Source organism: Acanthisitta chloris, unplaced genomic scaffold (genome assembly GCF_000695815.1).
Source record: "Acanthisitta chloris isolate BGI_N310 unplaced genomic scaffold, ASM69581v1 scaffold12650, whole genome shotgun sequence".
Taxonomy (NCBI): Eukaryota; Metazoa; Chordata; class Aves; order Passeriformes; family Acanthisittidae; genus Acanthisitta; species Acanthisitta chloris.
Window position 1 is genome coordinate 21902 of NW_008653433.1, and position 13786 is coordinate 35687.

Consider the following 13786-nt stretch of genomic DNA (forward strand, 5'->3'; position numbering starts at 1 on the left):
TTGTTTTCTTATTTAACAGTTACTTTGTAAATATAACAGTGACAGATCCAGATGGACTCAACTCGACTAAAACAGTGAATATAAACATAATTAACATCAATGATGAAAGGCCTTACTTTACCACGTGAGTTAAAATTTTCTGTTGCACTCAAAATGTGGAAGTTTTCCCATGTTTACTGCTTTGGCACCAGTGGGAGGGTGTAACATAAGGGCAAATAAATACAACAACAAAACACTACTGAAAAAAGTGGTTTAATTTTGTTATGATTCCTGTTCTTTTACTGGAAAGCTTTGCCCTGGTTTCCCTCTCTTATTTATATCTTTAATATTCTTAACAGTTTAAAGTTTTCCAGGCTCTGTCTTCATGCTGAGAACATCCAAACAAGCTTGTTGTGCTTGTTAAGATTTAGAGAGGTTAAAGCTATGCAAAGGCCTTTGGACAAGTTCAGACAAGGAGATTAATTTCACCCTGTGTGAATACAATCATACAGAACTTACCCCTCGTGCAGGTGTGTGTTTCACCATGATGATGTTTATTCATGCAGAAATGTCTAGACATAAAAAGGTTTCCCTTTTGATCTGTCTTCCTCTTCTTCCCAGACACACTTGTAAACGATCCTGGTGAGATATGAAACATTGTTGTCTTTGTGTCATAAGAAGGAAATTGTGTCATAACACACAAGTCAGAAATAGCTTTTGAAGACTAATGGAGTTTTAGTTGGAATCAGGAATATTGTTGAAAATTTGGAAAAATGGGAAAGAACATGCCTGTGCCACCAGCAGGTTCTTTTGTGGTGGAAAGCACAAGGGATGGTTGTTTCTGAAGCAAGAGCTGGACAATTACTACAGTTGGTCTGACTCTATTGTTGGTTTATCTTTGTCACTTGCATGAGGCACTGATGGGATTTGAGATACTGATAGGATTCAAGACATTGTCTTTTTGCCTCCTGAGTCTGAGACTCTACACAGTCCCTGTGGAGAATATTTATGATAGCTTCTCTCCTGCCATCTGTGCAAAGGTGAAGACAGAATATCACCTGGACCATTTGTTTGAAACAATCTTCTGGGTGTTTTGAGGAGCCAAAGCAATGAACAGCTCCTAGGCTGAGGCCAAATATCTAGACCTTGATGGGTAAAGGGATGGAGAACCTGCAGAAACAAGAATTAAATGTTAGAAGTAGACACGGATTTTTTGGTGTCATTGTTGCTACTTATTTAATACTTGAACCTCATGTCTGCAAAAGACAGTAAGGTTAACAGCTCCATGTACTCTGCAAGCAGGAGGAATTCTCTTCCCAGTGCCAACATTTGCACATTGTGTTCTAGACTGATTATTCCCTCCAAATGTTGCCATTTCTGTGTATTTATCCTTATGTCGGGAATGCTAAAGGAGCTCTTTAAATATTTATCAACTTGTTTGAATTAGTGAAAGCTGCAGTGACTTAAGCATCTGTAACACCTCAGTTCTAAGGCAGTTCTCATATAGCACAAATACAGTCTGGTATTTGTTTGAATCTTCTCCCTTTTAGATTGACACTACAGACCAAAAAGAGCACCTCAGTTTGTAAAGCACTTTAGATTAAATTACACTTCATGATTTATCCTTAATAAGCACATGTATGTCCTCTCCCCTGTGAAAATGTGAGCTGCGTGCTGGGGCTGTGTACTTTCTGACACTGTAATAATTAGTGCTGGGATGGGAGCTGGGGGAACTTGATGAGTTAGCAAACCTTCTTTATTTTACCCCTATCAAAGCTGTCAAGAACAGAGTTTCAAAGGGTCTTTTTAATTGTTCCCATATATATGCAAGCACATCTGGTTTTGGTGTTCACAACACTCTACTGGCATTCAGCCTTTTGAAATTCTGGCTGCTAAAATCAATAGAAATCTTGTGGACTCAGGAAAACAAAGGAGAAGACAAGAAAACAAACATACACTTCCTTTGCAATTACATTGCAGTGTCTGGAAGGTCTGCTTGGACCATCCTGTGAAAAGCCACTGGCAGGTGGCAGACAGATGGACAACAGGACACATCCCAGACATAGCTGAGTAGGAAGTGTCCCCCAAGTCCTCCTCAGCTGTACTGGTACTTGGTGCTGTGGGGATGTGCTCAATGACATTCCATCTTCCTGTGAGATCTAGTGGGGACAGGTTGGTAGGGCTCTGCAGGTGGAGCTGTGGTGAGTTTGTTGTCCATGGAGAGGTCAGAGTTGTGGTTCCAGTGGGCTTAGGGAGTGTCCTTCTTTAAGCCCAAACCAGTTAGAGCTGTCCCTCTTGTATTCCTCAGGCATTTGGGGGTGACTTTTTTGGTACAGGTGAAGGAGATCTGTTACTGTTCGGTTCAAAGTGACTCTGAAAGCAGCAGAACAAGGAATAAAGAGATCAATGCCAAGAGTGAGATGGAAACTTCATAAATTTACTGACTCCACAGCCTTCATAAACTTCTTGTTTACTTCTGGCTGTTTCATGTTTATACCAAGAAAACCCTATGTGATTTCTCTCCGGTATGCTGGTCTTTTTTCATATGAGCTGACAGAACAGTTGAAGAAACTGTGTCTCTAGATTTTTCAAATTGCAAGTGGAGACCTGGAGGAATGAATTCTTCTGTTCTGTCTCTGCAATCCTCTGTTGCAATTGCTAAGTGTTCCATGTGTGTTTTCAGAGAACAATGAAGGGCTCCTACCTTCCTGAGGTGGGAACAATTAGCTAAGTGATGACACAGGAAGTTTAAAATGTGCAAAAAGGATTTAGTTTTGAAATACACTTCAAATGCTTTTTTGAAATCTTGAGCACCTTCAACTCCCTTTGAGTTCTAGAAGCAGGAGATGCTTTTGTGTGTGTTTCAGTGGTATAAATCAACCTTCAGAAATTCCTTGCACAGTTTTTGTGTCCTGACCCATACCTCCTTTATCATGTGGTTCAAGTACCATAGTGGCCTACCTGAGTACCCACGTGAACATGCAACTGCAACCAGTGTAAGAAATCCTGCACAATTTCCTGCCAGGCTATATCTGGGCTATAAAACTCAATTCGTGGGAAATTTAGGAGCATTGGCATATCAAACAGCAGCAGTAAAGAAAAATTTTCTCTATGTAAAACAGATGAGACAGACAGATGTTGCTGGGAGTTTGAGGCATGTTCATCTGTTGGGCACCCACAGGAGTGTTCCTCCCTGCCTCAGCCTGCAGCAGGGGCAACTCAGCTGTCTCTAGTTCTGCTGTCCCCCAGAAGGCTCCAGCATTCCTCCCAAAAGATGGTTAACTGCATTACTTATCCTATTGCTGCTTTTCTCTTGCAAAATGAAGGAATGGAAGCAAGTGGCTTTATGAGCGGATGGGTCTGTAGGGACATGGATGGCATGACTTAACAGCCCCTTCCATCTTCAGCTTCCATGGTTCTCTGAAAGTCAAATTGTTTTTACTGGGGAAAAGTTGCAGGGGAAGAACACTTCTTTGTGTGGATGTGTCATGCTTTATGTACATATGCCAGTTCATCTACTGCTACACGTCCAGCTGGCAGAACCAGTGACTGGGACATTTACCCTGACGTGCAAATAGCCATCCCTGAGCTCAGTGTGGCCATGGTTCTGCTGCTACAATTGGCTGCTCAGCTAAGTCTGTAACCAGCTGCCCTTGCAAACACGATGTGTGCTTTGCTGAATTTTGTTTTATCTTGCAGAAAACAAAGAATCTACAGGATTCCAGAGGAGCAAAGCCCAGGCACCATTGTTGCCAATCTAACAGCTAAAGATCCTGATGATGAAGACTCTGCCAGCAGACTTTTCTACAGCATCCAGTCTTCTGACAGATATTTCTCCATAAATCCCTGTAAGAGAAACAAAAATGTGCCTTCTGACATCTGAAAAAAAACCAAGAGTGGCTACTTTGAAGAAAATGTTTTTGCCTTAGTTTTAAATTGACTTACTTTATTCTGTGTCTCCCATGTCAACAAGGAGTGTTCAGTCCCTTATTAGGGTCAAATTCTTTAGTCAGCTGACCAAGGCTCAGTAAGATATCTTGAAGAAAGTAGACCAAAGGTGATTTCTTGACAAATATTGACTTGTGGCTGGAGGGTGATGGTCACTTGGGTGGAAATGAGATTAGCTGCCTTCTTTTTAATCTCCCAGGACTGCTGTGACCCATCTGGGGCTCTTGAAACAGCTGCATATAGTTAGACCATAATGTCCTCTCTCCTGTCTGAAATCCTCTCTAGCATTTAGATGCACAACAAATCTACACTTCAGGCCATCCCAAAGAGTCCTCTCTCTCATGATGGTCCTATCTCCTTCATGCTCTCTGGGGTGGATATACCTGTTCCCCAGAGGTTTTTGCTCCAGGGCTGGTATTCAGTGACTGCTTTGCTCCTTGTCTGCTATTGCTTTAGAACTGCTTATCACAGTTTTAAGAGCTGTGACACAGCACAGTGCTGGGAGGGATCAGAATGATCTTTAAATTCTTTGGATTTCCTATGCCTTTTGGCCATGTATTGCCACCCTCCTCCTCAATTACACTCCAAAAGGCAGAGGACATAGACACTTTTCTTTTACCTCCTTTGTGCTCTGGGAGTAGTATTGTGCTGTGCCATAAAAACCTTCTATTTTTGAACAGAGGCTAACAGAAATTAAAAAGAAGCCTTTAGTGTGTGGCTGACCAGGGCACTTGGCACAGTCTGCCACAGCTAAGAGCAGCTCTGTTGATGTGTGAGTAGATTTAGAGGTGCTGAAGGATGCTTGAATGATAACTGTAGAAAGTGAGGCGTCTTGCTACCTAGAGACCAAGGACAGCACAGACACAGCTGTTAGCAGCTCATTGTGCTTGATGCTCTGTGAATGCACTCAACTATGGCTTGCACTAGCAAGTTGAGACTAAGGGAAACCCAATAGCTTTCCAAACCCTCTGCTGAGGCCTCCTAAGGAGTATTTTTGAGAAATGGGTGTCCAGCCATTAGTCTTACCCAAAACATTCAGAACTATTTTGTATCACTTTGACAAGACACTAAACCAACCGTTACTTGTGGCCGAATAAAAGACTTTTTATTCTGCTGTCTGCTGAGCTACCCTGTCCTCTTGCATGTACACCATGGTGAACATCTAAATTCTGGCTGCTTTCTGCCCAGTGACTGGGGTGCTGCAGGTGACTAGGAGAATTGACCGAGATGCTCTTCCACTGCGGCTCCATCCCAACATCTCTCTGCTAGTCCGGGTGGAGGACAGTCCCAGCGGTGGTCACACCAGTGAGATGGAGATCACAATCATTATTGATGATATCAATGACAACCCACCAGAATGCAATCCTTCTGCCTTCAGGTATTGAGACTCTTCATTGCCTTGGTGCTGCCTTGCTGCCCCAGACCAATGTGCAGTGTAGGGAGATCAGTTGGAATCCCCAGACCTACAGCTAGAGGCAAATGGACATTTATCATTATATCTGCCCATTGTACAGGGCTGTTGTCCATCACAACATATGGATCAGATTCTGGGTTGCTTCATCAGTTGTTGCCTGTTTAGATCTAGGGTTTCACTTAGAAAATAAATGGAAACCAATGTTTTGGCATATAATATGTGAAGAGTTCAAAAGGAGAAGTGTAAGTTGCTCTGATGGGAAACGTGTTTGTTTTAAACAGGAGAGAAGCAAATGAAAATACCACTCCTGGGACATTTCTTCTTGATCTTAGAAATTACTGTAAGGATATTGATGTTGATCCATCAAACAACCAATTTAATTTCACTGGATTATCTGGTTTTGGAAGCAATAACTTCGCTCTGGAGTCTGCTGTGTCTGGAAGACTTGTGGTCAGTCATTTGTGACTTTATGTTGGATGATCCCATTTCAGAAGTCAACTTAGGAAATATTACAAGGTTTTTTAATTCATTGTCTGCACAAGAAAAAAAGAATCACTGTAATCTATTTCACAGTGGGTATGATGTGGAGAATGACTGTTTTAACTGGATGTGAGCTACATACCCTTCGATAGGTTGCTTTCTAGGGATTCTACAGAATCTGGTGAACAGAGCACTGTTTTCTCCAGTTTTAAATAAATGTGCTAGATATGATTGAAAAAATACCCTTTTTTAGGGAGTGTGAAACACCAACTTTGATATGGATAAACAGAGAAATTTGATGCCATTTCATACCCATTTATTCATGACAGACTGTGGAAGATCCTTGCTATTTAGCATGAAGAATTTGAATACTTGAGAAATCCCACACTCAGTAACTACTTCCCAGCTTCATTGGTCAGAATTGCAAAACCACTTTGAGTAGAAAATTTTCACAAAAGTGTGGTGGGATTTGCACTTGTGTGATTTCACATGTCAAAATATGGGTTCCTTATGCTGATAGCTGCTGGCAAACTTGCCTTGGCCAGAACCCCCACCAGCTCCTGGACATGTGCAATGGTGGTTGTTTTGTTGCTTTAAAAAGAACTGTGGGCAACTACAGAAAAAGGGAAACAACAAAAAACAGGCATTCTGTCTGAAAGACAAGAGTGAGACAAGGAGTAGTGAAATGATTTTGTGTGGCTTACTTTAATTTTAGACCTGAGGTGTCCTTGTCAGTAAGCACTGAGCTGCTTCATCTGCCAACACAAAAAGCATTTTCCTTGCTGCACAGGATATGATTGTTGTCAGCCCTTTGATAACCATGGATAATGAAATAGGCTCTCTGAAGTGACCTGTTCCTCCAGGAATTTCCCTGCAGATGGCGATCAACAGTTCTGCTGCCCCAAAGTTTATGAGGCTCCTACAGCAAGACAGAGAGTTCAGGAGATCAAGATTTAAACCTGTGTGAGCCACCATTTAGTAGCAACTTGGTTCCTGAATAAACACTTATGGCTGGACCTGATACCTTTAGTAAATGTCTCCAGGCATCAGCTCAGGGAGTAACTCTTACTGTTTAGCAATTGCAGATTGTTGTTGAGCCACCAAAGGGCAGAGTAAATAGCTCATTACATGTGCTTTGAATTGACTAGTTAAAAGGTCAAGACCTTATGGTCCAGATGATAAAACTTCCTGCACTTTAGGGGAAGAAGTTGCATTGGCAGAAGAAAAGAGCTTTGAGTTTCTGAGACTCACCAGAGCATGAACACGTAGAAAAAGCCTAGAACCCAATCCTGCAACTGATTCATAGCCTATATTATTCTCATAGAACAATTCTACGTGTCCAAGGGGGAGGCCACACTTACAGAAAGTTGAAAAAAGTAATTGCCATCATGTGCACTGTGACTTCATACAGTATAAATACCATTGTGTTTCTTTCGAATTTAGATGTCTGGAACTTTTGATTTAGAAAACCCAACTAATCCAGGAGTTGAAGTTTATACTCTGACTGTCAGGGTGCAAGATATTGCCCGTCCTAACTACTCAGGCAAGTATCCCTTTTACACTTCTTTTGATAGTTTTCTGTGCTGTAACAGCATGGAGAGAGGAATACCATATGTATTTTGAATATATGCATGAGAAAATTTCACAGCCATACTTAACTGTGATTTAATCTTCTGTTATATTTCCAGATATCATCTACATTTACATCAGGATAAAGCCAGTGAATGAATTTTTTCCAGTCTTCAGTAATTTATCTTACGTATTTAATGTTTCAGAAATTACTAAAGGTACAGTAAGTAGCACCTACATGGTAGAAATAATGTCATGTTGATAAGCACCTTTGTGCTCTAAATGGATTTCCATATATTTGAATGAAGTGAAGGGCTCAAAGTTCCAGTTCAACCAGGGTCTCACCACACAACCACCCACTACCCTTAAATAGACAAAACTGGCAACAACTCTGGTTGTACAGATGGAGGCTGAGACACAGACAAATTCAGCAATTGCACAAGAAATCTGTGACAGAGCCAGGAGCTGAACTCAGATGTCTTGTTTTAGACTGTCTTTCTGCTCTTGCTAAATCAGCCATTTGGAGGGACTGCAATGGTGCAAAGAAACCATTACAGACTGACAGAGACAAATGAGGACTCCCTTGGCCCAGCCATGGAGCACTTCTGTTGTGGTTGTCGTTGTGTTTTGGTATTTACTGCTAGCAGGCAAACCCATGCACAGGGGAGTCACAGCTCAGTGTAGTGAACTAGTGCTTCTCACACCATTGTGTTACTTTTTTGGGGTGAAAAACTCTAAACTAAACCTTTAGTTCAGTTTCATCAAGTCTTTGTTGGAACAAGTACTCTGTACATGCTGTTCCTTAATGAAATGTGGATTTTCTGCCTCTCAGTTGGATCCAGCATTGGAAGAGTGCATGCCACAGACAAGGACTGGCCAACCACTGCCATCACTTACTCCATTGTAGCTGGAGGAGGCACCAGGGATTACACAAATATCTTCTGGATCAGCCCAAACAAAGGACATGTGAGAGTTTTAACTGGATTAGACTATGAAACGACTCAGAAACACCTTTTCACAGTACAGGCCTCAGACCAACAGAAGACCACAACAGCATCTGTGAGTAAATCTACTCCTTCCCCTCTGTCTACATTTTTCTCTCTTCCTGGTAAGAACAGTAACACATTGGGCAAAGCACTCTGGTCTGTGAAAGGCAAGTCCACCCCTCCACAGAGTTATATATTACTCAGATGAAAGAGGTGGTGTTCACTCAGTCTTGGTTTATTTCTCACAAAAAGGATCAAAATTGTATTTCAATTTTTTAATTCTGTGGGGTTTATTTCTCAGTCTTTTTCTTATTTTACCTGGGCAGTGAAACTATTTTCTCTGTCCTAGGCAATTTCAGTTACTCCTTATGGCTACATATGTGCCAGAAAATAGAAAAAGGACAGAGTCTTGAGGCCAGGCAGCACAATCTAATTGTAGCCATGCTTAGTGACAAGCCCTTGTTGGAACCTGTGTGGTGTCCCTGGGCCCTCAAACATACTTTTGATTTTGTCTGTGAAATTCTTTCAGTGCAAAGTGAAGTCCAAAGTAATGTAAACATTGTTTTGCAGTCCAGCAGAGTTGTGAAGTCCAAAGTAATGTAAGCATTGTTTTGCAGTCCAGCAGAGTTGTGTTTTCATGGGGTGGGACAGAGAGGATGTGCTACATACCTTGGGGATGCGAGGAGGGCTGGGGCAGCCTCTTGGGTTAAGGTCCTTCCCAGTACAGCTGTGTCCACATGGACTACTGGGGTTGAACCTTACCTGTGCCTTCACCTGCCCATGATCTACTCTTTTCCCTGATGGTGCTATCTGACAGGAGCCAAGACCATGCCAGGGACCATGGTGACATTAAACAGCAGGGATGTGCTCAGGTTTGTTGCCCAGACCTATTTTATTCAGAAGAAAAAATACAGATGGTATATCCACAAAGGTATTTTATAGACATTTCTTTCGAAGAATCCCAATGTCCTTCACGTACAGACTCCTCCTCTTTTCACCTTTTCTCCCTCATGACTGCTTTATGTTTGATTTTTGCACATCTCCTGGGAGTGACACAAGTACTACCTCTGCTTTTTATTCCAGCCAAGCACCACCTACCAAGGTGCTAGGTGGGAAGTACTTAATCTCTTTATCATCTATAATACTTCACGGTGATGATTAATGAAAATTCAGCATCAGAAGCTTTCAATGGTGTCAAGTTTATCTGTTGCCTGACTAACAGACATGAGAGGAAAGAGCTTTGGGAAGGGTAACCTTTTTCTCTCAGCCAGCTAATCCCAGTTGACATTAAACATACCTGGTGCTACTTGGGGTGCTCCCAGCCATGCAGAAGGCCATTACCAGCATTTCTCTCCCACTGGGAACAGTCTATAAGCAGTCTTCCTTCCATGGATCATACTCTGAATGATTATTAAATATGCTAAGAAGCCTAACTAATGACCACAAAGCAATTCGAGAGGTTTGAAAGGGAATTTAATGAACACGAGGTCCTATTATTATTATTTCTCATTCTGACTGTGACACAAATCAGGTTATTCAAACAGTCAGACATACCAGCTTGAAAACCCTGCAGTTTTGGAAGATGGTTCAGGGTAAGGAACCAGTTCCCAGAAGAGTGCTGATCACAAGAAATATTGAAGGACAAATGATCACAGACATTTTCTGGCAGGAACTTGTTTGGAAGGAGAGTTCAGTGCTTTTCAACTGCTGCTGATCAAAAGAGCAAAACGGACAAAGCCAAACAGCTTCTGAAGTTAATAAAATTCTGGCTCAGCACAGTGGAGCAGCTTCAGCTTGTTATTGCTCTTTTCTTTCAGGTAACCGTGAATGTTTTGGACGTAAACGATGAAGAACCAGTTTGTTCACCCAATTTCTATTCATTTCAAATCCCAGTAAGCTTAGCTGTTGGGACCAATATTAATGGCTTCAGGATTGAGTGTCAAGATCGTGACTCTGATCCCAGGTCTTTCCGTTACTTCATTAATGAAGGTACTGTGGCACAGTGTGTGAGCTGGAACAGGGGGAAATAGTGAATGCTGATGGTTCATGTAGATTTGTAAACAGAAATCTAACACAGTTTATGTACTCGTGGTGAGCTAGTTGTGATCCACAAGTTCTGCACACCATTAGTTTGCTGATTACCAAAAGAGATGTCTCTCCACAGGCTGGATATTGGTCCCAGCACCTACAACCATTCCTTTGCAAGGCTGGATTGCCTACCTTGTTAATTAATTGGTAACTAATTACACAGTTGACAAGAATTTCAGAAGAATGGTCTGGAATGATATGCAGTGTCTAACTTCCCTTCCAGTTACAGCTGAGTAAATCTTGAGAAATGATGGAGAGTTCTCTTACTCTGCGTATCTCACCTCTAGATGCTGGTACACAGTTCAAAACAACTGCTCAAACCTGCATGTCCTTCAAGGTCACTTCAATCTGGAGCTCTATGGGGCAACAAGAGCAAAACCAAAGCACATTTGGTGCCTTTTCATGGCTCTGATGTATGGTCTGTCCAGAGCCTAACAGCTAGGGCTGGTCTACCTGCAGCCTGGGCCATGAATCATAGAATCATCAAGGTTGGAGGAGACCTCTAAGATCCCCTCTAAGTCCATCCATCAACCTGCCACTCTGCTGGAACCCCTAAACCCTAAACCATATCCTCCAGCACCAGATCCAGATGCCTCTTAAACACTTCCAGGGATGGTGATTCCACCATCTCCCTGGGCAACCTATTCCACTGCCTGAACACCCTAACAGTGTCCCCATAGAGGATCTTATTCTATATTGTAATGTTTTTATGACTGTATTGTTTAAAACTATTTTCTATGGTATCAGGAAGATCAAGGAGCCATTCTTGTTATTGACATTCCACCACAGCATCTGCTTGTTCCACACATTTACTTCAATGTGGGATTAAAGTCAATTTTTTGCCATGTTGGTGTTACTATTTTTGCAGGCAATGAGAACAATCATTTCACCTTTTCACCAAGTGCTGGTTCCAACATATCTCGACTGATTCTTGCATCAAAGTTTGACTATGAGAGTGGACTTGATACAAGTTGGATTTACAGTCTGCGTGTCTACATAACAGATGATAATTTGCTATCTGCCAGGGACAAAACTACACACTTAACGAAGACTGGAACAGTGACTTTAAGCATCAGAGTTATCCCAAACCCAACCACTGCCATTACCACAACGGTGAGTTCACTGAGATCTCTGTCCAGTTCTGCATTTCTTTTATGGACTAATCTCTATAGGAATGAAGAAAAGAGGGCAGATGTATGCAGAAGGAAAGCAAAAATCAAGAGTGTGTCCAGTTCTGCAAGTGCTCTTATGATGAAGCAAAAGGTGTTTGATGTGCTTAGTGTCATGAAGGATCGGCCCCAGGTACAGAGTCATAACATATGTTTTGAATTTCAGTTTCTAAAACAAAAAGGGCACACAGCCAAAGGACTGGGCATGCTGCCATTACCATGCAGTTGGAAAGTTAAAAATTCTGGCAGCTTTATTAATAAGGGAAGAGCAGGGATTAACCTTTGCCTGGAACCTTAAAATTACCTCATGCATTTTGCACTACTTCTTTTTTTATTCATAGCTATTCACTCCCCCAGCTGCCTTGCACTTCTGTGTGCTACTCATTAATCTGTGGCTGCCAAAGTTGAAGTAGACAACAACAACAACACAACAATAACAACACAACAAATCCTCAACTCTTGCTTTTGTGGAGCTGTGGGCCTGTGCCCCAGCAATACAGTTCACTCCTCTGCTCAGCCATCCCAGGCAAGCCCTGGCTTACCAGTTTGGTTTTGAAGCTGATTTGCATCAGGCTGGTGCAGGATGTGAGGACTGCTTGGTTTTGTCTTGCCTGCAGACATGGCACAGCCTGAGGGTATGGACCACTCTGTCCCCATCCTTGTCTTGGCTGTTGCCTTCATGCCTTGCTGCACCATTTCCCTTCACCCAGAGTCCATCCATTCCCTGCCTGCTTGCAGATGGCATTACCCTTTTCTCTCTTGCATGCAGGAATGAAAATATGAGTATCCTAGTGAAAGGGTGAAAGAGCTGAATCCGTTGTGAAATGGTCTGGATCTGCTAGAGCTACTGCTAACTGAGCCAGAACCAAAGTATCCTGCAAACAACACATTCAAGTCTGGATACTTTGCTATGAAAATGCTTAGATCCAAATTTTCAGGCTGATTAATAACCCTGTTATTATCTAATGCTCTGATGGGAAGGAATAAATGGTTTTCTCACTGCCTTCTCCCCCCCTTGCTTGATGTGGAAATGAAAAGTTAAGCTGAATAAACTTATTCTATATTTCTTTCCTGTGCTTTACCACAAATACAAAGTGTCTCAACCACATACCACAGCATTAAATCTGCCTCCCCAGGGATATCAGCCTCTAACTTTCAGTCTATTTTCCAGAAGAGCACTTCCATTACAGCAAGTTCTCCCATCACTACTCTTTACGTGTTCAGTGCAGCACTTGATGAATCAGATACTGGAAGGCTGGTAGTGTAGAAAAGAAGCCCCATCACAAAACATCACTTGTGACTCCAATCCCAGGGAGAATAATGTGCTGGTGATCTTGAGATTATTTGAGAGTTTCTCTCAAGATTGGATGTACCTTTTTCTGACAAGGCTAAACGGGTTATTTTAAAATAATCCTTAAACTGGAAAGAAGTAGATACCCCACTAAATTTAATACACAATCTGGTTACAAATATATATCAGAAAACTAAATGAAATCTTCAGTGGATGGTCAAAACCCCACTTCATACACAGTCTGGTTACAAATATATATCAGAAAATTAAATGAAATCTTCAGTGGATGGTCAAAACTAATAGTACTATACTAGGTAATGAATCAGGTAGAGCAAATGAGTAATTTCTGAAATGTGTGAGGATAGTTTCATGCCTGGACCTTAATGAATGAGTTGCTAGCACCAAGTGACATACCAGCTCAGAGATGTGTTCATACACAGTCTGGTTACAAATATATATCAGAAAATTAAATGAAATCTTCAGTGGATGGTCAAAACTAATAGTACTATACTAGGTAATGAATCAGGTAGAGCAAATGAGTAATTTCTGAAATGTGTGAGGATAGTTTCATGCCTGGACCTTAATGAATGAGTTGCTAGCACCAAGTGACATACCAGCTCAGAGATGTGTTTCCTGACACTTGGGAAGATGTGGGTGATTGCAACTGCTCAGGAAGTGTGGTTTTCCCTGCTGGAACAAGTCATAGGGAAAAAAAAAAAGAGGAGTTCCATTTCTTTTTCTACAATAACCCAGTTCCTCAGCGTTCAACTCCTCTCACAAAGCAAGCTGAATGATCACTGCCATGAAGATGACCTACTTCCAGTTTTGCCTTAGGTAACAAGGAACCATTATCTCAGTAATG

At 41.8% G+C, this 13786-nt stretch overlaps 1 protein-coding gene across 1 annotated transcript in view; it reads left to right on the top strand.

Annotated features, from left to right (window-relative positions):
• Window positions 1–13786, top strand: part of CDHR3 (cadherin-related family member 3) — a 30537-nt gene that overhangs the window by 9197 nt on the left and 7554 nt on the right. Inside the window, exons 6-14 of the mRNA XM_009081121.1 lie at window positions 20–124; window positions 3679–3827; window positions 5116–5305; window positions 5623–5791; window positions 7265–7364; window positions 7510–7608; window positions 8223–8449; window positions 10194–10365; window positions 11333–11577. Coding sequence (XP_009079369.1) covers window positions 20–124; window positions 3679–3827; window positions 5116–5305; window positions 5623–5791; window positions 7265–7364; window positions 7510–7608; window positions 8223–8449; window positions 10194–10365; window positions 11333–11577 — 1456 coding nt within the window. The remainder of the gene's footprint in view (window positions 1–19; window positions 125–3678; window positions 3828–5115; window positions 5306–5622; window positions 5792–7264; window positions 7365–7509; window positions 7609–8222; window positions 8450–10193; window positions 10366–11332; window positions 11578–13786) is intronic.